Source organism: Danio rerio, chromosome 19 (assembly GCF_052040795.2).
Source record: "Danio rerio strain M-AB ecotype USA chromosome 19, GRCz13ab, whole genome shotgun sequence".
In the NCBI taxonomy this organism is placed as follows: Eukaryota; Metazoa; Chordata; class Actinopteri; order Cypriniformes; family Danionidae; genus Danio; species Danio rerio.
Window position 1 is genome coordinate 45,992,695 of NC_141039.2, and position 27,448 is coordinate 46,020,142.

The 27,448-nt window shown below is 33.8% G+C and overlaps 2 protein-coding genes across 3 annotated transcripts in view; both read left to right on the top strand.

The window, feature by feature from the left end:
- The first annotated feature begins 1,247 nt into the window (after positions 1-1,247).
- On the top strand, positions 1,248-14,839 carry LOC101883617 (putative methyltransferase-like protein 24). Of its 2 annotated transcripts, none has more exons than XM_087296112.2 (6): positions 1,248-1,564; positions 5,152-5,250; positions 5,836-5,957; positions 7,896-8,118; positions 11,139-12,448; positions 13,489-14,839. In XM_087296112.2, the coding sequence occupies exons 1-5, from the start codon at positions 1,274-1,276 to the stop codon at positions 11,451-11,453; spliced, it is 1,050 nt and encodes a 349-aa protein (XP_087152238.2). In that variant the 5' UTR covers positions 1,248-1,273; the 3' UTR covers positions 11,454-12,448; positions 13,489-14,839. The 2 variants fall into 2 exon arrangements, with proteins under 2 accessions (XP_087152238.2, XP_087152239.2); XM_087296113.2 differs by having other exon boundaries at positions 11,139-12,397; positions 13,489-13,819.
- A 1,730-nt stretch (positions 14,840-16,569) lies between these two features.
- Positions 16,570-27,448, top strand: part of wasf2 (WASP family member 2) — a gene marked incomplete in the record, with an annotated part of 185,745 nt that continues 174,866 nt past the window's right edge. Inside the window, 6 exon segments of the mRNA NM_001328190.1 lie at positions 16,570-16,705; positions 21,061-21,217; positions 21,293-21,427; positions 23,615-23,768; positions 26,887-27,004; positions 27,102-27,226. Of these exon segments, the coding sequence (NP_001315119.1) occupies positions 21,085-21,217; positions 21,293-21,427; positions 23,615-23,768; positions 26,887-27,004; positions 27,102-27,226 (665 nt within the window).

A 27,448-nucleotide genomic window follows, 5' to 3' on the forward strand; every position in this document is an offset into this window, starting at 1 on the left:
TAATTTAAAAAATAATAATTATAAATAAGTAATTTTTTTATATTTCTTTATTTTAAATCTTTAGGAATTTTTTAGTACATTAAAATTGTGATTATGATGACCACTCAACAAGCTAATCCAGAAAAAAATTGTGCTTAAAATGTCACTAAAATGCAGGATCAAGGGAAAATCCGGCGAATGTCTGCAGAAACGTCCACTTTTTGAAAAATAAATAAATAAGCATCCCTTTCAGCAGGCTGGCCACGGGCCTGGCCTACTATTGTTTTAATCTGCAAGTTTAATTTATTTCTATTACAACTTTTCACTCATTACATTGTTTTCTTACAGAAACAATGCTAACAGACTCTTAAAAATAAGCCCCTGATGCTCATCCACAAGTCAACTGTCAGTAAATGTAGTAATTGTTCATTAATACGTCACGTAATAAAAAAAGCAAAAGCAGTAAGGGATTTTTGTTTTAAACGAGAAAGCCATGTACAGCACAACCCTGCCTAGCAGGTCAATTTTAACGATTTGTTTGTGTTTCTCTTGTACAGCAACACACACTCTCTCTCTCCCCCAAATGGACCTTTTGTTTGTAAAGTGAATCTGTGCAGACCACACTCCCACCAGTAGGTCTGTTTTCCACAAATAACACGCATGATTTGTTGTCCGCATCCCTTCCAGGCTTAGAGTGTTAATTGTTAGTCAGACAATACGATAAATTCTCTTAATTGCATGAATTCTGTGGTTTAGAAATTACAATAAAGACGTTCTGCATCTTAATTTAAATTATTAATTCTCGACCAGTGTCCAGCACATCTTTCAGGATCTCAGCGGATGCACTATGCTGTTTTAAGGGTGTAACTCAGCTAACTGCATTATGAATAAATAGTTTGGACATCCTAATCACGCTGCTTTTGCACACTACATACACAGTAGTAAAATGTGTTCGCGCGCGGGGGTGGTGTGTTTGTGTGAACGCGCCTGTTTGAATTTATATGACTGCGCGCGCGCATGACATGCACGTGCGTTCCATTGAATAATATGATATTTATTGCTGGTTTTTCTCATAAATCTCACAACCCATTATGATTTTTATTGTGTATTTTTTGGTTTTAATTTAAATATTGTTGCTATCTGTGAGAAACATTGTCAAGCAATGACTCACGTTAGTAGTGTTGACAGTGTCCAGCCGTGAAGCCCTGAAGCCAAAGTCACTGTGGCGCCGACTCTTCATTTTGTTTTCTGTGCGTCTGCCACAGGTCACTTTACAGCTCGAGAGGGCTGGAGTATGGCTGCTTGTAACTTTAACAAACTAAAAGGCATTTGTCAGCGTATATTTATAATCGGTTTGCCGGTTTTGCTCCTCGTCCAACTTCTAGTCAGTTTAACAGTAACGCGCAGCAGCACGAGCGGGAACGAGCCTGCTTTTCTCGTCATAAGCATAGAGAAAAAAAATGACGGGTCACTGTCTGACCTGAGAAAACAGAAGAGGGGTTTGGACAGCGGTGTGTTGGGTTTCTGGACTGCAGAGGATTCAAGACTGACGGGATACGAGGACGAAAACGAGCTTGAAGGACAGGTAATCTTATATTCAGTAGTGGAGACCAGTTTTAGAAAGATTGTTTCCCCTGAAGCCTGTTTCTGTCTGGAACAAAGGTGCACTGTAAAAAGCGATTAGTTACTTTACTTAACCCTTGTGTGCTGTTCAAATTTGATCAACAGGAGAGAAAAAAACAGCAAAGAATGCTTTGCAATTAAAAATTGTCATTATTATGGAAGTCAATGGGGTAAAAACAGCCACCAACATAATGAAAAGGTAGTCAATTTGCCCAGAGTGTATTGTTTTGTATTGTATACTTAATTTCAAAGCATTTTCCCAAAAAATGTGTCACAATTTGCTGAAACACAGAGAATTTGTCACCAAATTAAGACTCAAAATCACCCCAAAGTGGATGAACACATCCCTAACAGCACACAAGGGTAAACCTGTTGTGGATGTTAAGTTGACTTAAGTTTATATATTTATTAAGTTTGTTTATTTGATCATATTAAAGGGATAGTTCACCCAAAACTGAAAATCCTTACATATCCTTAACTTGTTTTTATACCTTTATGAGTTTCTTCTTGTTGAACAAAAAAGAAGATATTTTGAAGAATGCTGGAAACCTGTAACCATTGACTCCCATAGTATTTGTTTTTCCTACTATGGAAGTCAGTGGTTAAGTTTTCAACTTTCTTAAAAATATCTTGATTTGAGTTTAGATTTATAAAGAATCTCATTAAGGTTCAGGGTGAGTAAACAGCAATTAAATCTCATTAGGTCAACTAATCACTTTTTTACAGTATACCACAACTTTTAAATAACAACTCAGGCTTTCCCCCACCAAAATGTTGCGTTTGTATCTCTCAAAATTTTTCATTATTAGAAATTAAAATAAAAAATATATAATCTATAGTTCTGAGGGGACAAAATAATTGCAATAGTTCTGTGTCTTTTATCAGCAGTGAGAGTTTTATTTAAAAGAATTCGATTTTTTTCAGAACACAAAGGTGTAACTCTGAATGTCAGAATTATGAGTATATATATATCTCACAATTTGACTTTTTCAAAATTGACTTAATTGCTCGTAAAGATGCAAAGAGAGCAAAAAAAAAAAAAAAAAAAAAAGGTAAAACACACAATTAAACACACAAGCTTCCCGATTTGGAAAAGAAATCTCAAAGCAACTCAAAACAAACAACACATTTGATCAACAGTAAAAAAAAAAAAATGTTACATTTACACTTACATGATCTTTTCCTGTTTTATACCTTTATGTGTTTCTTTTAGTAACCATTGACTAGTAACCATTGAGCTCAATTGTATTTGTTTTTCCAACTAAGTCAGTTGTTCTCAGTTTTCTTTTAAAAATATCTTGTTTTGAGTTCTACTTAAAAGAAACTCATAAAGGTTTGAAACCATTCAAGAGTGAGTAAATAAAATTGTACATAATTATTTGAATAATAGTCAACTAATCACTATTTTATAGTATACTTTTTATATCACAATTTAGGCTTTCCCCTCCAAAATCAATTTTTTTTTCTCTCTTCACAATTCAGAGAAAAAGTTAAAATTGTAGGGGATAAAATAAATGCAGGATAACTGCAATAATTCTGTGTATTTTCAGAACTCTATTTTCTCAACTGTAAATATTATTACAATTTCAAGATTAAAAAAGATAAATTAAAGTGGATTAAAGATTAAAAATTACTTTCAAAAATGACAAGATGCAAACGTGCATTTTTTTTGTTACGAATATATCTCACAATTTTGACTTTTTTTTTAGGACTGACTTTATTTCTCATAAGGGTGCAAGGTGAGCAAAAAAGCCAGAATTGCAAACTCTCAGTAAAAATGAAGTCAATCAAAAATGCTTGGTAAAAATTCACAATTACACAGTTATTTTCCAGATATGCAACTCAATAGAAACAAAATGGGCCTTCCTTATAACTGAGCTTCATTGTAATATAAATAAAGGTTGTATACATTTGTTGCAGCCTTTTAAAAACATATGTGTTTGACTTGAAAACATTACCTTGAATCCCTCCATAACACATTAGCATAGAAAACGTGGGTATAATTTACTATTAGCTATTTTTAATCTATTATCTTCCTGATATGCAACTTTAAAGAAACAATATTATCCTTCTATATAAAAATGAGCTTCATTGTAATATAAATAATTGTCAGTGTATGCATTTGTTGCAGCTTTAATTTTAGTTTTATATGGAGGGACTGCAAAAAAAATGCAAAAAGTGACTTGGCAAAATAATCGGGGATCCCTCCATGACACATTAGCATGGAAAATATTAGTTACCTATTTTTTATCTGATATATTTCTGATATGCAATTCAAAAGAAACAAAACATGTCTTCCTTATGAGCTTCTTAGTAATATGAATAAAGGTTGTATACATTTGCTGCAGCCTTTTTTAATCTGACGGGACTGAAAAACATATGTGTTTGACATGTAAACATAAACTTGAATCCCTCCATAACATATTAGCTTAGAAAACTGTTAGGTATAAGTAGGGCCAGACAAAATCTGCGGACATTTTTTGCTATTTCTAATGAGAATTTTGTACTGAGTATTTATGCGGAATAATTCTGGGAGTATTGTAACTAAAAACTTAATATATGAAATAAAAAATAATAGTTTTTAAACTTTTATTTCATGTTTACTATGCAAATCTATCTAGATCCACTTATTTGCTAAACAAAGTAAGTCTCTCATACAATATATCAACTAAAAGACAGAAAATGTTACTTTACAAACTGTATTGTAAATAAATCAAATGAACACAATCATATTAGGCCATATTATTACTGAAATTAATTTAAAAACTAAAAAAATATAAATTTACACACATTTACACAGGTAAATAAATAGAGTCAATGATGGGCTTAAAATCTGGGGAAATCAGTGGATTTCTGCGTGCACAGATTCCATGTGGGCCTAGGTATAAGTCACTATAAGCTATTTTTAATCTCTTATCTTTCTGATATGCAACTCAAAAGAAACAACATTATCCTTCTATATAAAAATGAGCTTCATTGTAATATGAATAATCGTCAGTGTATGCATTTGGTGCAGCTTTAATTTTAGCTTTATATAGAGGGACTGCAAAACATATGTAAAAAGTGACTTGGCAAAATAATCGGGGATCCCTCCATGACACATTAGCGTTGAAAATGTGCAAAGTGGAGTCTCTCACTCTGTTTGTCAGTGAGTCTGACTGTCCGCCTCCGCCTCCCCCACAGCAGTTCCTCAGTGACTCATTCCTCCAGTCTAGAGTCTCCACGCTTACTAAACATGCTTTTCTATGTTTTGGGTGAGGCTCCATCTCCAATAGCCTAGGTTAAAAAAAAGAGAAAAAAAGTTGTGTTTCTTTTGTTCTCAGACTTATAACCTCTGGTTTCAAAAGGGCACATTCTGTGACCCTGAACAAGCTGCAGCTTCTCCTGCCTGAAGCGCTGCACACGCTCATTGTTACTTTTTTCAGTGGCTATCAAATGCCTGACCCTCCTCCACTGCATCCCTGTTTTTAGATTTTTTTTCTTTTAATGTGCACTTGAAATTTGGCCAAGATGAGAGAGAGAGAGAGCTGTGTATTTATGTGTTTACAGGCCACAGCTAGAGAGCTGATATTGCAGCCATGGGCTTCAGAACAGCCATCGCTTTTTGCAGAGTTGCAACGTCTCACCCGGTTCATCACCACTATAGAGGTACACAGTCATCCTGGCTTTATCTGATCATTGCATGGCATACATAATTGCATTGTTTAAAAATGGGCTGTAACTTCCTGAGATATCTAAACCCACATAGAAATCTCATATATGGCGATACATGCAAATTACATACATGACATACAATTCAATTCAATTCAGCTTTATTTGTATAGCGCTTTTACAATGTCGATTGTGTAAAAATACAAGTTCATAGTTCATATTTGGATTTCACATATATAAAATATATCCCATATGTATCAACTTAATAAATTTGTAAATATTGCAAAAATGTCTGTTTTCATATTTTTCATTTAATCATTTATAACTAAAAATATCTGTTTAAATATATTAGCTATAAATGTATATATGTATAAATACATGTATTTATGTGTGTGTGAACATACATATTTGTAATTCAAGTTGTTGAAAAAGATATACATATTCAAGCAGTTTTGCAATACTTTGAAATACTTGTTGCATATGTGTTATATTTGTAAAATATGAACTTGTTTGTCATGCATCTAATTTGCATGTATCAGATTTCAATATGTGTAAATGTTAAGAAAGACTGTTATTCCACAGGTGAACTGCTCTGTGGTGCAGGGTTCAGATTGGAGTCAATTGTCACTGTCTTCTGGATACTCGGATGTTTTCTGCATTAACCACTGGAGGGGTAAAAAGGGTTGTGTTGCATACTCATTCAGGTAAATATACAGTTGAAGTCAGAATTATTAGCCCCCCTTTTTAATTATTATATATATTTTTTAAAACATTTCCCAAATTTTGTTTAACAGGGCAAAGAAATGTTCACATTATGTCTGACGATATTTTTTTTTTCTGGAGAAAGTCTTATTTGTTTTATTTTGGCTAGAATAAAATAAAGTTACGGTACGCAGACATTTCCCAAAATACTTATTTAATTAAAGCTTTTGCTACAAAAAATGCAAGATATACCTGTATAGTTAAATAGCAGAATTTGTGTAGAAAATTACATTACACATGATGCTGCACAGAATAAGTCCACCAATCAGAGAGCTGAAGGAGCAAAGCATTGCAAGTCTGTCCCCCTAAATTCTTAAAGCATAAATATGTGCAGAGATGCAATCAGAAACTTACTTTTGTCTTTTGTATTTGTACGGTTGTGATTCTCCTCAAAGCTGTTTGGTTAATTGTTTATTTATATATATATATATATATATATATATATATATATATATATATATATATATATATATATATATATATATATACACACACACACACACACACACACACACACAATATATATATATATATATATATATATATATATATATATATATTTATTTATTTATTTTTAAAAAAATTTTAAGACTTTTATTATTTTATTGTGATGATATGCATATGGGTGGCATGGTGGCTCAGTGGTTAGCACTGTTGCCTCCCGGCAAGAAGGTCGCTGGTTCGAGTCCCGACTGGGCCAGTTGGCATTTCTATGTGGAGTTTGCATGTTCACCCCGTGTTGACGTGGGTTTCCTCCAGGTGCTCTGGTTTCAGTCCAAAGACATGCGCTATATGTGTATTAGGTAAACAATTGACTGTAGTGTATAAGTGTGAATGTTAGAGTGTATGGGTGTTTCCCAGTACTGGGTTGCGACTGGAAGGGCATCATCTGCATAAAACATATGCCAGCATAGTTGGCAGTTCATTCCGCTGTGGCAACCCCTGAAAAATAAAGGACTAAGCCGAAGGAAAATGAATGAATGTAATATGCACAAGATATGACCATATGTATATATTCAAGCTGCCTGCCAACATTCAACATTCGTAAATATCCTGTGTGTCTGTGTAAAGGAGTAAGCAAACAAAATGGATAGAAGAAAAAAATATGAAATAAATAAAAAGAAACAAGGAGAAAACAGTAAAAGCTGGAACAGTTGCAGCTGGAAGGGCATCCGCTGCTTAAAACATATGCTGGATAAGTTGGCGGTTCATTCCACTGTGGCGACCCCAGAATAATAAAGGGACTAAGCTGAAAAGAAAATGAATGAATGAATGTTTTACACAGCGGAAACCCTTCCAGCTGCAACCCATCACTGGGAAACACCCATACACTCTCATTCACACGCATACACTACAGACAATTTAGCTTACCCAATTCACCTATAGCGCACGTGTTTGGACACACCAACACGGGGAGGACACAAACCAGCATTCTTCTTGCTGTAAAGCAATCATGCTACCCACTGCGCCACCGTGACACCCTATTCATACATATTTCAACCAATAAAGGATTTAGCACAGCTTGTTTAAAATATTAGGATGTCAATTTTTACAATGATTTAGAAAACAGGGTGAACTTTTCTTTTATGCTGACTTTAAAACGATATCTAGGAGTGCTAATATTTATGTAAACACTTAAGACCAGATATGTTTCTTTCAAGAAATGATGACCATTTAAGGCTACTTAGTTACGCTGGAAGGGTGGGATTTGTTATATGTCTATAAAAAAAAAAACAGCGCTGAAGCTTGCCCTAGATTCTGTAGCTTTCAACATGTCATGACTGATGCAGGGAAGCAGTAATGGCTTGGATAATTCATTGAGATGTTTCAGACTGTTCTGAATAAGCAGATCTTTTTTTTCTCTCGCTGTGTCTTTATAGCCTGGATGGGAAGGATGCTGCGTTTTTAGACACAATGCTGCATGCGGAGTGTGAGGTTCATCGTTTTGACCCCAGCCGCCGAGTGGGTCGAGAATCTGCATCTATTAAGCATCACCGAGTTTGGTTAGACTGGAGAAACCCACGAGGTCACTCACATACAGGCCTCATGGGGAACATACAGCGCAGACTACTCAACATTATGGACTCCTTGGGCCACATCACGGTATTTACACTCAAATACACTCATTCAGACTTCAGAGCAGCTCCACAGTCCACACCCTGGACAACAATTTTTGTGATTTGATTAATAACTGTCTCATTTACAGTCTTGATTTAAGTCTTGCTGTTATAGCGATTTTTAACGATCACGCATCTTACATCATTTCATGCAGTCAAAAACGGGTAAAATATTATTAAAGAATGCAAATAGGTAGCAGCACCAAGGATGAAACTCGAGAGATGAAACTGGGCCCTATTGAAAATGTCAAGTTCACTATCAGAGTGCGACGCACAGAAAATGACAAATCACAGATGGAAAATTTTAGTTCAGTTCAGTTCATGTCAAACCAATTAAATTAATCTTAATTTCAGATAAATTCAGATCAATTAATTTCAGGTCAGGATTACCAAAGTTCATTCGTACACTTAAAACCCAGCCATGTGTGCAAAAGCTCTTTGTTTATTGTAATCTTTTATTGTGAACATATATATATATATATATATATATATGCAAACCATGAAGTACAGTGGTCAGCATTGAGTACACCCCATTTTTAAAATATTTGTATCTATTTCTCAGTGAATGTAGGCAGTGTATTTTGGTGGCTTTAAACAAAACAGATTTATTAAAATTTTAGTCACCAAACATATTCAGAAATTGAGAGATAATACAATTAAAATCAAGCAAAATATTGCAGAAATAAATTACAAGCTACAAAATTTCAACTAATTTCTTTATTTTTATTTTTTTGCTTCTCCTGATTTTTTCCTGTTTTGTTTTATTTGTATTTAATATTTTTCTATTACGCAAATCTGGGTGCACTAGTTTTTGGACTGTTATCGCAAGTTATTTTGTAAGATGAGCTCAAGATTTCAGTACTGACTAATCTAATGTATATGCACAAAAGTAATATTGTATAGCTTCCCATTAAAAATATTAATTAAAAAGAGAGATTTGTGAGAGGTGTGCTTATAAACAGTTGAAGTCATTACTCCAGTCTTCAGAGTCACATGATCCTTCAGACATCACTCTAATATAAATTATTATTATTAAAATTATTAATATTATTATGTTTATGTTCACATCAACTACAGTTTAGAATATGATATCGTAGTGGACCACCCCTTAAATAAATAAGTATTTAACAATTTAAAAAAAAAATTTTTACAATTAATAAATGCTGCCTTAATGAACAGAATAATTTTATTTAAATTATGAAATAAAATTTATAATTAAAAAAAAATGTTGACCCCAAACTTTTGACTGGTAGTGTGTATATATACAGTTCAAGTCAGAATTATTATCCCCGTTTATTTTTTTCCCCCCAATTTCTGTTTAGGCAAGGCAAGTTTATTTATATAGCACATTTCATACACAGTGGCAATTCAAAGTGCTTTACATAAACAAGAATAAAAATTGACAAGTATAAGAAAATAAAAAACAAATAATAAGTGATTAAAAACAGATACAAACAGATTAAAATGTGTTAAGGAAGACATAATAGTGTGATCTGTCGAACGTAGCACAGTGCTCATTCAGTAAAGGCACAGCTAAGCAGATATATTTTCAGTTCGATTTGAATGTGCCGAATGTTGGAGCACATCTGATTATTTCTGGAAGCTGATTCCAGCAGTAAGGGCGCTGTTAGTGGCTGATTCACCCTGCTTTGACTGAACTCTTGAAACTCAGATCTGACTTCAGAGTCACACCAAGATTCTTGACCTTATTTTTTGTTATTTGACCCTTAGAGCAAAGGTACGCATTCACATTGAGAACCTCATCTCTGTTCCCAAACGCAAAGTTTAATGTTTTCTATTTAACAATTGTATATGCATTTAAAGTGAAAATTATTAGTCCTCCTGTGAAATTTCAAATCTTTAAAATATATTTGTCAAGTGCTCCCAAGCTTAACAGAGAGATTTTTTTATAGTTCTTTTAACTGATTCATTTTGTTTTTGCCATGATGACAGTTTATCATATTTGACTCGACATTTAGATTGATAGCAGTCATTTTAAAGTGCATTTTAAAGGCTTAACTAGGTTATTATGTTAACTAGGCAAGTTAGGGTAATTAGGCAAATATTAGATAACAGTGGTTTGCTCTGTAGACAATCAAAAATACATACACGTTTATAAAGGGGCTAATAATTCATTAATTTTCTTGTCGGCTTATTCCTTTTTTTATTAATCCGGGGTCGCCACAACGGAATGAACCGCCAACTAATCCAGCAAGTTTTTACGCAGCGGATGCCCTTCCAGCCACAACCCATCTCTGGGAAACATCCACACATACATTCACACACACAGTCATACTCTACGGACAATTTAGCCTACCCAATTCACCTGTACCGCATGTCTTTGGACTGTGGGGGAAACCGGAGCACCCGGAGGAAACTCACACGAAGGCAGGGAGAACATGCAAACTCCACACAGAAACACCAACTGAGCCGAGGTTTGAACCAGTGACCCAGCAACCTTCTTGCTGTGAGGCGACAGCACTACCTACTGCGCCACTGCCTCGCCCAGGGGCTAATAATGTTGAACCTAAAATATTTTTCATAAAAAAAAAAAAAAAAGTTTAATCATAAAATAAGTCTTTACCCAGAAGAAAAAAACATTCTAAGAACTATTGTGAACATTTCCTTGGTCTGTTAATTATCGTTTTGAAAATACTTTTAGGACTTTAAACTTTTAGGACTAATAAATTTGTCTTCATCTGTGTTTTTTAATTAATTCATTGATGTTTATTTTATAAATCTCAAAGCCTCAGAGATTCTCCTAAAAGTCAGTCCAGCGCTGAATCACAAGTGAATCACACTAAAGTTCTCCCTTTATGTGCTTAAGCCACATGAGCGTCATTGCAGCACTGACTCATAATACCATGAGTTGCACTTCAAAGCATTTTCTCATCCTATTCGATCACTGGTCACCAGATTTCATGCATTTAGTCAAAGTGCCACCGCTTTCTACTTTTTGTTTGGTGGTCCCAAAATGTCACATTGACTCAGTGTCTGTTTGTGTAGGTGGATGTCCTGTGTATGGATTTGGAGAGCGCTGAGTGGCGCATGTTGGAAAGCTGGATTAAAGACAGCACTCTGAACCGGATCAATCAGCTCATTCTGACCATTCATCTGCAGTGGGCGGGGTTTGAGGTGGGCGGGGCTGAGGAGGAGGTGGTGCGCTTCTGGTACAGTGTTTTGAGAGCAATTCGCATTTCAGGACTGAGACTGGTGTATTCGGCACACGGCCCGGGACACACAGTGCTGAGACACACACAGGCCGACTTACACAGTACATACACACTCAGCTGGATCAGGACAAGAGGGCAGAGCAGATAGTCTGTAACTCAGAAGCAAATCTGTAAATACTGTATATGATGTGTGCATTATGGACCCTTTTCAGAAGACATGCATTTATTGGCATCTTAAATCCCTGAAAATATTTAATTTTGAAAGAAAAACAAAAGTTGAAATTATTCACTCTCCTGTAAATCTTTGTCAAACGATGTTTAACAGAGCAAGGAATTTTTCACAGTATTTCCTATAATATTTTTCTTCTGTAGAAAGTCTTTATTTCGGCTAGAATAAAAGCAGTTTTTATTTTTTAAACCATTTTAAGGGCAATTTTATTAGCCCCCTTAAGCAATATTTTTTTCCAATTGTCTACAGAACAAATCATTGTTATACAATGACTAGCCTAATTATCCTAACCTGCCTAATTACCGTAGTTAAGCCTTTTTTTAAATTATTTTATTTTTTCCGGGTTTTCACTTTTATTGGATGGACAGTAGAAAGTATTGACAGGAAAGTTTGGGGAGCAGAGAGAGAGAAGGGACCAGCATAGGACTTAGAGGTGGGAATCGAACTTGGGTCGCCGTGAGCAGCGGAGAACATCTGTCGACACACTTTCCACCACTCCAGGGACGCTGCTAGAGGTGGGGGGTGGCGGAGAGTTAAGACGATTCTAAGGGCCCACTCTGTTTTGGGGCCCCTAGAGATACTATTAGAGGCCCAACAGACCGCCCTTCCCTTTCCTCCGTGACCTTCCCACCCATCCAACAAATCCTCCCCCACTACAGATTTGTTTAATGAGGTTGACATGGTACAGCTATTATTCATTCATTCAATCATTTTCTTTTCAGCTTACTCCCTTTATTGTATTTTATTTTATTTTTTTAAACATTTATTTTTGATTATTTTCTCAAGCTTTAACAAAACATTTTGTACAATCAAGATTGTACATTTTTCCCCCCATTTTTGAACATTGCCACCGAAATGAATTAGCAAACAAATAAAATTAAATTGCAATTACAACAGGAATAGATAAAAATATAGCAAAATGGAAAATATTAATAATAAATAAATAAATAAATGAATAAAATAATAATAATAAAATTTAATTAAATAAAAAATAAACTTTAAAAATAATTCAAACAAATAATTACCTACAGTACATGACAATACAAATCAATAATCTGATACATTTATAGTGGTCTTTTACATAAATATTAAACCAAACTATATTGGTGATCACAGTTAAACCTGTTTGCACAGATGTCTTTATATAAATCAGATAAAGAAGAGAGTCTTGCTTTTTTCAAAATATATGATCATAGGTTGCCATGTCTCATAAAATGTTTGTACAGATCCCTTCATTAAATATTTAATTTTCTCAAATTTCAAATATAAAATCAGATCACACATCCACATTAAAGCTTTAGGTGAAGCTGCTGATTTCCACTAAAGTAGTATTCTTCTCCTTGCTAACAAAGTAGCGAAGGCGATAACATTTTTTAGCTTAGTCCCTTTATTAATCTGGGAGTCGCAACAGATGAATGAACCGCCAACTTTTTCAGTAATGTTTTAGCCAGTGGATGCCCTTCCAGCTGCAACCCATCACTGGGAAAAGCTATAATTTATCAAAAAAATATCATTTACTCAAATTACACTTGATCCAAACATGTTTGAGTTTTTTTATTTATTTATTTTGTATCTGTTGAACACAAAAGAATATATTTTCTTTTGAATATATTTTGAATAATGTTATAGTATTTACCCTTCTGGCCTGTTTCCAATACTATTTTATGTTCAACTTAAAAAAACAACAACTCGCATTTGACAAAACAAGCCATTTGCGAGTGAGAACATTTTCATTTTGGGTTGAACTGTCCTTATAAAGTATACAAACAAATATTCAACATTTGAAAGAGGTAAAGGCATTGTTTCTGTATAGAGCAGGGGTGCTCAATCCTGTTCCTGGAGAGCCACCTTCCTGCAGATTTCAGTTGCTACCCATATCAAACACACCTGAACCAATTAATTAGGACCTGAACACCACTTGATAATTACAGGCAGGTGTTTTTTATATGGGTAGCAACTGAAATCTGCAGGAAGGTAGATCTCCAGGAACAGGATTGAGCTCCCCTGGTTTAGAGGCTAAGAAATGCCGTCTAGTGGCTGTTAAATGTACTGCAATGGTTCAACTAAATCTGTCACGCTGTGATAATCATTTAACAGCCATATTAAATTAACTTTCGGTCATTTTTAATAAAATAGGGCATCGTGCTATATTTGACAAGTGCATTGTTTATTTGAAACAACTAATAGATGTGTATTAGATTTCTTTGTGTCTTTGTTTTTAAATTGTGCATTTGTAAATTGCAATTACAGGAAGAACAGGCATCAAAAACAAATAAATTTAATTCAAATAAAAAGAAAAAAAGGCAGACATTCACAAGACGCCAAATACAGATTCATAATCGCTTACAACAGGAAGTGGTTTTCAGTGACCTAATAAACGAATCACAAACTGGCTTTATGGCAAAACACCATATTAATTTAAATATTAGGTTGGTGTTAGAATTAATAGATTAGACTTTTTTTATACTTTTATTTCTTGGTTTTTATAAAGCTTTTGACACAACTGATCAGCGGTTTCTGTCACAGGGTTTACATATGTTTGGTTTTGGAAATATTATATAATATGTAATAAAATATATAATTGAAAAAAGTCTCAATGTGATTTAGTTTCTCCTGATAATTCAGATATGTTTCATAAAATGTGAATATGTTGATTATAATTCATGTAAAAACATGTCAGTACACATTTTCTATGTGTTTTTAAAGTGAATAAGCTTACTTACAGTTGTTAATTGAGAACAGTGAAAGTACCAGTAAAATGACACTTGGTCTGAGTTTGTTATAACGGACTCCCCAGTAAATGATATGTTTTTACTCAGTATGTGATAATTGAACAGAAGATGACTTATTATTTGTATATATTGGTTATATATTTGTCAATGTACAAAGTTTATGAGAGTAGAGAGTAACATTGGTAATTGGTGTCAGGTGTAACTGTTACAATTTAAATTATACAAATAATTATTATTCTGTTAGCAGATGCATGATTGTTCGGTGAGTTTAGTATTTTTATGGTAAATGGTTCTATATAGAGATGTTTACAGAAAGAAAAATGAGAAAGATGGTTGACAGAATTTAAAGTGTATTCTGTGTCCTACTGATAAATATACAGAAGGTATAATATTTGTGTTATGATGAGAGAGTACAGTGTATACGTATTTGAAGACCTCATTATTGTAAAAAGAGAAAAACAAAGAGAACAAAACTGTGTGTTTGAATAAATGAAACATGATTTGTGAGGATTTGTTTGCTATAATATGACTGTTAATAAATAGATGCTACTAAGCTGCACCTGGGGAAAGACACTGAAGTCTCAATGTGATTTTGTTTCTCCTGATAATTCAGGCACTTTTAATCTGCCGGAGTTCAGCGGCTGGGACCCCTAACATGATAACCAGTTTCTATTACAGGCTTTACATATGTTTGGTTTTGGAAATAAATATATTCATCCTTGTGTCTTTTTATTGTGAATATTTGTAAATTGCGATAACTGGGAAAAAGAGGCAATAAAAAAAGGTCCAAAGATAATTTAAATTTTAATAAAAGTACAAAAACAAAATAATAAAAAAAGAAAGACATTTACATGACACCAAATACAGATTCATAATCACTTACAACAGACTAAAAAGTGGTTTTCAGTGACCAAATAAACTAATGTCAAACTGACTTGATGGCAAACACAATATTAGTTCAGGTTGGTATTAGACTTAATAGATTATAACTATCTTTATGCTTTTGTTTCTTGATTTTTATAAGGCATTATAAGGTTACAGGGTTTACATACATGTTTGGTTTTGGAAATAAGTTTATTCAGATTTCCTTGTGTTTTTTTTATTTTTATTTTTTTATTGTGCATTTGTAAAATACAATTACAGAAAAACAGGCATCAAAAACAATAGATCCAAAGATAATAAAAATTCAAATAAATAAATAAATAAATAGAACCACTAAAAATTGGTTTCAGTGACCTAAAAAACTAACTTTATAAGGCTTTTGGCACAATTGATCACCAGTTTCTGTGTACAGGGTTTACATACTGTATATGTTTGGTTTTGGAAATAAGTTTATTCAGATTTCCTTGTGTCTTTTTTTATTATGCATTTGTAAATTACAAAAACAGGCATCAAAAACAAAAGATTAAAAAATAATTGAATTTTTTTTATAAATATACAAATGGAACCACTAAAAAGGGGTTTTCAGTGACCTAATAAATGAATCCCAATCTGGCTTTATGGCAAAACACCATTTTAGTTAAAATATTAGGTTGTTTTTAGACTTAGATTATAACCAAAGGCTCTCATTTTGTTTCTTGATTTTTATAAGGACTTTAGTACAATTGATCACCAGTTTCTGCAACAAGGTTTTACATACAGTATATGTTTAAAATAAGTTTATTCAGATGTCCTTGTGTCTTTTTTAATAGTGCATTCGTACATTACAATTACAGGAAAAACAGGCATAATTAAAATTTAAATAAATAAATGAAACCACTAAAAAGTGGTTTAAGTGACAACCTAAACTCGTTTTATAGCAAACATCATATTAGTTCAAATATTAGGATGGCATTAAACGTATTACATTATAAGGCTCTCGTTTTGTTTTTTGATTTTTATAAGGCATTTAACACAACTGACCACCAGTTTCTGTTTCAGGGTTTACATGTGTTTGCTTGTGGTATGCAGATTTCCTCGTGTCCTGTTTGTTTTTCTGGGGCGAGTGATGAAATCCCGACTGCCTTTGATTCACACAAAAAATCACGTGCATACCTTTATCTTGTATCACATGTTGTGGTGGTCCCTGCATAATTTCGCCATGTTTCAGATTTGTTGGGACTGGCTCAGGAATGCTGATTATTCCTGCCTTCCGTGTAGAAACTGTGAACAGATGTTTTCAAGCCGCTAGGGTGGAGCTGCGCCTTCAAGATTCCACTTTCTGCAACCGCCCATTTTTCGGTGATTGACAGGCGCACCAGCCAATCAAATGTTTGGATTAACGCACATCGTCCAATGAAAAGTTACCAAATGCGAGACAGCTCTTCTTACAGTACTTGTGGACATTTTGTCGGCTCAGAAAATTATGGACGGCACCAAACTCAGGGAATGGTACTGCTGAGGTAGTTAAAAAGCCAGAAAAACGTCGGCATCTAAGGCCAAATCTTTAAGTATATCCAGGTAAGGCACTTTTATTTGCGTAAATAATGAAATGGCCGCAGTTGGGTTGGCGAGTTGACAGTCTGCTAAAGCTAACGTTAATCACTTCCTGCTCTGCCCTGAACGCTTCACTCAATTTAGGCCTTCGCTTTTAGTTTTAAAGTCTTTTAAATGGTTGTGAAAAATAAGCCTGTGCCATTTTCATATCGTCAGAGGTTGTAATTATGGGCTGGAAGTCAGTATACAGGGTGGGTCCAGCTTTGATTCGATCTTATCTTCTCACAAACAAAGTTGTGAAGTGGAGCCTCCTCAATGTAGGAAGTCTGATGGGTGAACATTTGATCCTTCCTGAAGATTAACAGTTGAAAATGTACATTTAACAAGTGAGGGTTTGATTAAAGTTGGTTTTATATTCGCACATTCGTTCAATGACAACTTGTGACTCGCTCCATATATTGTTTACCATGGTACTTTGAATATTTGGTCAAGTCACATGCAAGTATGAATTGAAAACAACATTAGCATTATATGTTTGACTGTTAACCATGTTGTACTTTGATAGTCATTGGTTGCTAATAGAAATTCACTATTTAGAATTTGCAGAGTATTTTGTGAAATTATATTATTACTCAGAATGTGTAATTATAAAACCAACTTCACCTCAGTCATTTAACAATGATAACATATAAGGTATTGTACATGTTTATTATTTATAATATGCATAATAAACATATTTTCAGGCTGATTTAGCATACAGTGCAGCCCATGAATACAGAGTAATTGTACTGAGGTAAAGTTGGATTTATATTTGCACATTCTTTCATTTTTAAACTGTGACAACTTCTTTATATTGTTTAACAAGCTACTTTAAATATCGGGTAAGAAATCGCTTGCAAGTATGACTTGAAAACCGCATTAGCACTATTTAATTGACTGTAAACTATGCTATGCTTATAAAGTTTCACTAGGGCTGCACGATATTGGAAAAAAAAAACTGACATTAACCTTTTAATTGCCTGCTCAACCATTTGGTCATGTTTTTAATGTTTTAAATAATGGTTTACTCTACATATTGTTTGTTTACAAAAAATCAAGCAAACATAACCCTGTTGCACTACTACACTTGATTTTGGTTTTATTGTAAAAAAAAAAAGAAAAAAGAAAACATGTTAAATGAGAATATGAAATATTTGATGATATACTTAAAAAATAAAGATGATTTAGTATTCAAAAATGTTTTATTATGATTTTGTTTTTTAAATAAATTGGTCTTGCACTTAATATTTTCTGAATTTCCTGGGTATATGTATTAATCCTGCTACTTTTAACATAAACCGACATATAAACCATTTGGCAGAGGTTGATATTTTAGAAATTAAGGGATGTGTTGAGAGAAAAAAATGCATTGTGTGTTAACTGGCGACATTAGGAGTTAAGAAATGGAAAAAAAATATTGCTGGGGCAGTTAAAGGGTTAAGATAATTTGTTTTTCTGCGTTCTATATAACGTTATGAATATAATTTCACAAGATGACTATTTTGAAAAAACTATATGTATAAAATATACAAAATTATACAAAACTACACAAAATAATATTTAAATGTGTTTACAGGTGAAAACATAAGAACAAAGAAAAAAATGAAATAAGCAACACTATGGTTTTCAGTGGAGTCTAACAGTATTGAGATTAGGCATGAGCCGGAATAAGATTCTGACGGTATTATAACCTTGGATATAAATATGGTTAGAAAAATTGTGTATACTGCTTCAATATACAGTTAAATTCAGAATTATTAGCCCCCTTTAATTTTATTATTTTTTTATATTTCCCAAATTATGTTAAAAAGTGCAAGAAAATTTTAACAGTATGTCTGATAATATTTTTTCTTCTGGAGAAAGTCTTATTTGTTTTATTTCGGCTAGAATAAAAGCAGTTTTAATTTTTTTAAACACCACTATTTTTCTTTTTCGTTAGTCTACTAAACAAACCATCTTTATACAATAACTTGGCTACTTACCCTAACCTGCCTAGTTAACCTAATTAACCTAGTTAAGCCTTTAAATGTCACTTTAAGCTTTATAGAAGTGTCTTGAAAAATATCTAGTAAAATATAATTTACTGTCATCATGGCAAAGATAAAATAAATCAGTTATTAGAAATTATTAATTAAAACTATTATGTGATACAGCTTTAGGTTTTGCTTTTATTTTAGGACCATATTTGCTTTTTAATTTAATTTTAGTCTGAGCAACAACAACAAAAAAAGATGACTCACAGTTGTAATTGACACCCATTAAAATGTCTTTCGGTTTGACACTAGTTTATACACTAAAAAAGAGCTTGTCAGGCTAATTTAGCATACATTGCAGCTCTTGAATACAGATAGTAACTTTTTAATCTTTATATTTTACTATTATTTTTCAGAGCACTTTTTTACCATTTATCAGCAAAAATTATGTAACTATTTAAAATGTGATCAAATAAATCATCGCCAATCCTTTAATATGTGTATTTTTAATCAGTACATGTAAGAATGCGTAAAAATTTTTGTTATGCTAAATGTCTGTCCAAAATCAAACAAAAAGTGCTCAGGGGTAGCTTAATTAATGTGTCAGTGCTCTTTGGGTAAGGAGTTTATCAGAATAAACACAAAAGTAAGTTCAAGGCACTCGGAAAACATGGGAAAAAATGTTAAGTATCTTTTTACCATTTTTCCACATTTTTCGAGTGCCTTGGACTTACTTTTGTGTTTATTGTTTCATCCATATTTTCAATTTTATTTGTAACATTTTATAAAATTAGTTATTTGAAACATTAAAGTGGAAACTACTTGCATTTAATATTGTTTTTATGCATGTAAAATCACTTTCTTGAGTTTAATCTGAGGCAGACAGACACCGTCTTTGACTCATTTGGTGTAGTTTTATTTTCCAATTGAGCAAAGGCAAGAAGTGCAGTTGCATGCATTAATTTAGACTAGAGGTTGTTGTATTTTGGTCAAAGAAACAGCTGCAGCAGTTTTGGTTCTGCTTTAACCCTTGGTTGCTGTTGGGGATGTTTTCATCAACCACTCTGGGGTGATTTTGAGTCTTAATTTGACTACTAGTTTCTCCGTGTTTCAGCAAATGGAATGATTTTTGGAGACAGATCTTATTTTGACATACTTTGGGAAGATGCTGGGGCATTTTTCAAAAACTCATCAATACCAGAGTTTCCGCGGGTCTTAAAGTCTTAAAATGTCTTGAATTTTAAAAGCTAAATTTAAGGCCTTAAAATGTCTTAAATTCAATTAAATATTGTATTGTTGTCTTAAATCTACTGCTTTAAAAGTAAAGCCACCCAATCAGGCTGACATCAAATCACCAATTATCCATCTCAAAACCTTTTTTATATTAAACTTTTTTATGCAAAAAATATACAATTTACAACATCTGTTAGACTTTTTACATCAAATTCTCCTGATTAAATTCCCTATTTAGGGGAAAAACTAAAGCACCACATCCATTTACATGGTCTTCTATCAATACATAAACTATTTAGAGGTAATATAAAAGTAACCTGGCCATTAGAAAAAAGTCTTAGTGTTTTGCCCTGTAAAAGTCTAAAATTTCATTCATACTGGTCTTAAAAGGGTCTTTAAATTTGACTTAAAGAAACCTGCAAAAACCTTTAATACTCTCTAGGCAAATTGACTACCTTTTCATTATGATGGGGGCTGTTTTTGCCCCAGTGACTTCCACTATAATCACATTTTTTAATTGCAAAGCCATGACACCAAATAGTCATGCATTCTTGATTGTTGCTTGTATTTCCCTGTTGGGAAGAGGTCAAATTTGACATTTTTACTGTTTGTATTATGTATAGCATGTCTGCACGAGTGTATGAGAGACCTTTGCACACTTATCTTGATATGGCTGAGAAAATCAAAATAAGCAGCTGAGCTCTCAGAACATAGTAAACATAGCAAGAGTATTCATGCACACTATAATCTGCTGTTTTACTCCATATAAAAGCTAGAAACTTTTTTGCACAGGCCAGTCTAAAGGGTTAATGCTGCCAACTGATGATCGACTGTACAAATGACACATTTTACCTCTTCCCAACTGGGAAAACCCTTAACAATCAAGAATACATGATTATATGCTGTCATGGCTTTGCAGTCAAAAAAAATGTCTTCATTATGGAAGTCATACAGGCAAAAACAGCCACCAACATAACGAAACTGTAGTCGATTTGAGCAATACACAAGAGTTAAAGACTCGTAAGACCCATAAGTGTTGTAAACATGCTTCAGAATAATAAAAGAGTGTGTTTTAGATGATCTAGCGACATTATTTGTAATGCATCTTGTGTGATTTCTGTTTTTCTCGTGGAGGTAGGAGACAAATAATCTCCCATCATGCCTTTGGTGACGCGAAACATCGAACCGCGGCACCTCTGTCGCCAAACGCTGCCAAACACGATCAAGAGTGAACTGGAGTGTGTGACCAACATCACACTTGCAAACATCATTCGCCAGCTTGGATCGCTCAGTGAGTGTTTGTCTAATGGAGTAAATGCTGAGGGAAAATCATTTGTGCTGTTTTGAACCTGTCATTCAATCACAGGCAAGTATGCGGAGGATGTGTTCGGCGAGCTGTTTGTTCAAGCCAGCAAGTTTGCTGATCGGGTCACTACTCTGGGAGAGAGAGTGGACAAGCTGCAGGTCAAAGTCACCCAGCTTGACCCTAAAGAGGAAGAAGGTAAGAAACGCATTGGTTTGTGCTCGAGATTTCGTTATCTTGCGTTGCTTGAATCCATTATGATTTTCTAGGGGCCATTGTGGGTTGTTTCAGAAAGCAAAATGTAAATTTTTCATTCCAGCGACGTATACGCATGTTATTGCATGATTATAAATAGCATTTTAATATGTTTTTTGCATTTAATAGTTTTGTTTATTATTTTAGTCATTGTATCTTTTTATTTACTTTTCATCCTGGTTTTTATTTTATCCAACTCTTGTTCAGATGGGTTTTTCTTTGTCTATTTTCATTAATTTTTAGTTTGTTTGTTTTTTTTTTTTTGTCTATTTTTGGTACACCATACTATTTGGTTTTATATTCTTTTATTTTTTTATTTACCAACTTAATTTTAGTTTTAATAGTTTTTCTAATTTACAGTCGTGCCTCGCTATAACGCAGTTCACCTTTTGCGGCCTCGCAGATTTTTTTAAGTGCAATTTTGACATGCTTTTTTTTTTTTACAGTACATTGTGTTCTGCGTCCTGATTGGCTGTAGACCATTGTCAATCAATCTTCCGTGCTATGTCTCCTATGCAGTACAGAATACGTTCAGCTTGCCAAATTGACATAAATCTTTGATCGCTAGCAGTGTGACTCTGAAGTGCTGTACTGTCTGTTTGCAAGTTTTTTTGCAAGTTTGTTCGACGAAACGTTCTACATCTTCAAAGTCACATGGGGTAGCACCCAAAAGGCAGAGGAAGGGCATAACATCTATAATAATTGTAAAAAATAAAGCTGACTACTTCTACTGTGGGCTATTTTTAGAATGCCACACCTGCGATTAATGAGGGGGACCACTCTATTGTTTGTTTTTTTTCTAATCCAAGCCATTAATTTAATTATTTTTCTATTATTCTTTCATTTACATCTCACTTTTTTGTGCATCCCAGTCTATTTTTTTTCCATGATTTGTTTGTATTATTATTTTTGTCATTATTTGTTGTTTGTGTGTCTCATTGTTTGTAACCTTTATAATTTTCTTATTCAAATCCTTTTTTTGTTTTTTTCTCATCCAACTTAATTTTAGCTTTTATTGTTTTTTCCTAATTTATTTACTGTTTGTTTGTTTGTTTGTTTGTTTGTTTTTTTCTAATCCAAACCATTAGTTTATATTATATATTTCTATTATTCTTTAATACTCATCTTATTTTTTGTGTCTCCCAGTCTTTTGTGAATTTTTGTTTTGTTTTTTGTATTATTATTTTAGTCATATTATTATTTGTTGTAAATTTTTTCATTTTTCTGTTTGTCATTATTTGTAACATATATATTTTTCTTATTAAAATCCTTTGTAGTTTTTTTATTATCCTACTGAATTTCTTTGTTTTTATTTTTTTCTTAATATTTATTTATAGTTTTTTCACTAATTTAAATTGTTAATTATTTATCTTTTTAAATGTATTAATATTTAAATTATTCTTTAATTTTAATTACATTTTAATTTTTTTTTATTATTATTTTAGTCAAATTATTATTATTTTTTTTTTTTCTGTTGTCATTTTGTTTATTCTTCTATGTTTATATTGTCTTAATATCTTGATATATTGGTTTTATTTTTACATCTCCAACCCATTGTTTAGTTGATTGTCTAAAAATAAACAATACATTACATTTTTTCACTAACCCAATCCAAACCAAGTCCATTTGTATGTTCAAATCATTTCTGCAAAGCATTTTAGTATGAACTCTCATAACAAAAGCTTATTTCGTCACTATGATGTCAGTCTCATCTAAAGAGGTCACTAATGTCCAAACCTGTTACTCAATTAGACCATTTTGCTCATATGTGACATTCACCGCATTAATATACTCAATAAATATTACATTTATGCCTCTGACGCACATTGTGTGATGCATTTCTGTATAGTAAGCCTCATGTCTAGAGCGGAGGCAATATTAGCTAATTTCCATCCTCTTTTTTTGTTTTTTCCCCCTCCCCCTACTTCCCTATACATCACAGTCATTATTATGGCAACACAAATTTGAGAGCATCACTTGCAAAATGACAGTTGTCATTAAGAGCTGATCTGTGCACAGTGTAAACGAAGCCCTTATTTGTGACTGTTAAAGCAATGACTGAATACAATTTAATTTGAAATGTCTGTAACTTCTTTGTTACATTGTTACTGTTTTGCTTTACCCCTCTAGTGTCACTTCAGGCAATCACCAGCCGCAAAGCCTTCCACTCTAATCTCATCCAGGACCAGCAGCTCTTCATCAGGGCATCACTGCCTCAGCCCATCAATGATACCTATCTGACCTGCGATCAGCCGCCGCCACTTGACAAGCTCAGCCCTTACAGGTACACATGTGGGCTTTTATTTCATTCATATTATTGCTTGATCGTTTTTACCACATCTGATTAAATAAGGACTGGATCGTCAGTAGTTTTAGTTCTGAACTCTTTAAATTCATATAGTGTATAATATTTATTATCTATATTATAACTATTTTGTATTTACAGTGCAACAAAAACAAACAAAAATGTCTCTTGTGAGTTTATAAAAATTAATATGATGAAGTCTATTAGAATGCGGTTTGAATGAGTCTATAATTCATATTATAAAAGCAAAAATATCCATGTAGGATTGTATACAACTATATAATTTTGTATAATATGTGTTTTCATATTAGCCTGATGATACAGGTACATTTTTACAGGTAAAATATTAGCATGTGAGTGATCACAAGCCTATAAAACAGCACACAGCCATACCCTTCTTATTTATGTATATACAGTGCATCCGGAAAGTATTCATAACGCTTGACTTTTTCCACATTTTTTAATGATACAGCTTTATTCCAAAATGTTTTAAATTCATTTGTTTTCTGAAAATGCTACACACAATACCCCATAATGACAGCCTTAAGCCTTAAATCTTTTTGAATATGATGCCACAAGCTTGGCATACCTGTCTTTGGGAATTTTTGCCTGTTCCTCCTTGCAGTATCAGATTGGATGGGAAGCGATGGTGTACAGTCATTTTCTCCAAAGATGTTCAATAGGATTTAGGTCTGGGCTCTTGTGGAGCCACTCAAGGACATTCCCCAAGTTCTTGTGAAGCCACTCCATTGATATTTTGGCGGTGTGCGTTGGGTCATTGTCCTAGTGAACCGTCACCCCAGTCTGAGGTCAAGAGCACTCTGAAGCAGGTCTTCATTCAGGATGTCTCTGTACATTGCTGCATTCATCTTTCCCTCTATCCTAGTCTTCCAGTTCCTGCTGCTGAAAAACATCCCCACAGCATGATGCTGCCACCACCATGCTTCACTGTAGGGATGGTATTAGCCTGGTGATGAGCGGTGCCTTGTTTTCTCCAAATCTAAGGCCTGGCATTCACTCCAAAGTGTTCAAGTTGAGTCTCATCAGACTAGAGACTTTTGTTTCTTATGGTCTGAAAGTCATTTAGATGCATTTTGGCAAATTCCAGATTGGGAATTCCGTCTTGCCACTCTACCATACAGGCCTGATTGGTGGACTGCTGCACATATGGTTGTCCTTCTGTAAGGATCTCCTCTCTCCACAGAAGAACGCTGGAGATCACCTCCCTGTCTAAGGCCCTTCTCCCCCGATCTCTCAGCATAGATGGCCGGCCAGCTATAGCAAGAGTCCTGATGGTTCCAAACTTTCACATACAGATGGAGGCCACTGTGCTCATTGGAACTTTCAGAGCTGCAGAAATTTTTCTGTAACGTTCCCCAGCCTTGTGCCTCGAGATAATCCTGTCTCAGAGGCCTACAGACACTTCCTTTGTCTTCATGCTTGGTTGGTTAATGAATTTGCAAAAAAAAAAAAAATATATATATATATATATATATATATATATATATATATATATATATATATATATATATATATATATATATGTATATAAATTCACATTAAAATAAATGGAAATAAATTAATTTAATCCATTGTGGAATAAGGCTGTCACATAAAAAAAGTGGAAAAAGTCAAGCGCTATAAATACTTTCCGGATGCACTGTGCATTCTCATTAACCATTTATATTGAAGTAGTTTAAACCTGGCATAATTCCAGTCTGCCTCATCTACATCTACTTGCATATTTCTTTTTACGGCATTTAATTTTTCCAGTGTTGATTCAGTACTATGTGTGACCATAACATTGTAATACATAGAAACAAAACCCCTTCCTTCTAAATTGTGGATAGTTATTTCCTCTAAACTTGATAAAGATGCTATACAACCAATCTGTGTTTCATTTGACGACATGTAACCCTTTAACTGAAGGTAGTTAAAGAAATTTTTTTTAGGATCCATATATTTTTTACATTCAAGAGTTCACACTTGATTATAAAGCTTGTTTGGCATGTTGTCCTCACGAGAGAGCCCTGAGCTTATAAGATCCTCGAGCCCGGGGCTCCCTCTCATTTGCAAGGCGAGAGAGGAGTTTGAGCTCTGGTAGATCTCGAGAAATCCCTTGCTCTAGTAGCTATTGAACAGATAGAGATTGCTTTTAAAAGAGAACTACTTACTTGGAGCATGTCCATTGTGTCCATTTGGATTAGTCAATTAACTTTAGTTGCATGTTTTTGGACGGTGAGAGGAACCCGGGGGAAACCCATATGAGCACGGGGAGAACGTGTAAACTCCGCACAGAAACATTGGCTGGCTTGGTAAGGACTAGAACCAGTGACATTCTTGCTGTAAGGCAACAGTGCTAACCACTGGGCCACTGTGCCACCCAAGTAAGGAGGAGGAGTAGGGGTGGAAGGGGGGATTCTTCAAAATAAAGATGGCTGTCATATGGAACTTAGGGTATGTATAGTGGCTTAGGAATAGTCTGATTGGTGAATCATAAATTGGATAATGCAGGACCAGCAGCAAGCAATTAAAAACATGTGATCCTATCAAAATTAGTTTATAAATAAACTTTACTAAAAACTTAAAGGAAAGTAAAATTCCATATTCACACAAATCCTTTATGCAAACATCCGTCCTTATTACCAGAAACAAATTGTTTATTACCCCAGATAGGAGTGAATTGTGACAATTTGGGTACCAATTTAGTCTTGTTATTGTTATTATCATTATTATTATGATTTTGCAGTGAAAACCGATCTAATGCAAGTTGGAGCAAAAGATTTGAACATTTTAAAGCAACACTGAGGTTTTTAATTTCTGAATTAATGTTTTTGAATGAGTCATTTAGGTCGGGGATTCACTGTTTCTTTCATGAAGTCAGTGCTTTGACTTTAAATGAATCATTTAATTGAATTAATTGACTCATTAAGACTTGCTGTCACCTACTGACAGACCTTGTGTTTTCTTTTTGTTTTGTTTTTGTTTTGTTTATCTATGAATCATACCAAAAAATTGTTAAATGATTTAATTACAGAAAATAGAGGTGTCTTTTCTTTTTACCCCTAACTTAAATTTTGTCGGAAATGTTTTCCAGGGAGGATGGCAAGGAGGCTCTTAAGTTTTACACTGATCCGTCTTACTTCTTTGACCTTTGGAAAGAGAAAATGCTTCAAGATACCAAGGACATTATAAAAGAGAAACGCAAACACAAGGTGAGACGTGCAAGTACATCACCTTAAAATATCCTCCAGAGGCCAGCTTCTTTAACGTGTCTGTGTGTTGTCGTATTTTTGTGTTTACCGCAAGCAGAAGAAGAAAGATGACAATGTTAACCGAAGGAACTTGAACCCTCGGAAGATCAAAACCCGTAAAGATGAATGGGAACGCCAGAAAATGGGGGCGGAGTTTGTTGTCCCCAAAACCGATGCCTTGGGGTAATTATAATAAATACCTACTGTATTCCTGCATAGGTGCATGATTTTCTGCCAGATGCTGAATTTAAAGGTCCAGTGAAATTAAAATGACGTTTTCTAGATGTTCAAGGATATCTATAAACTAGTGTGCTCCAAAATTTGCGTTTAGAAGATACAAAACTGAGATTTCTTGTTTTTATTGCCATGTATTTCATGTCATCCCTTTGCTGATAGGACTTCTAT

Coding starts and splice junctions, on each gene's coding strand:
- LOC101883617 (XM_087296112.2), top strand. CDS start 1,274: ATGGCTGCTTGTAACTTTAACAAACTAAAAGGCATTTGTCAGCGTATA. Junction 1,565..5,151: donor AAAACGAGCTTGAAGGACAG/GTAATCTTATAT, acceptor ATGTGTTTACAG/GCCACAGCTAGAGAGCTGAT. Junction 5,251..5,835: donor GGTTCATCACCACTATAGAG/GTACACAGTCAT, acceptor GTTATTCCACAG/GTGAACTGCTCTGTGGTGCA.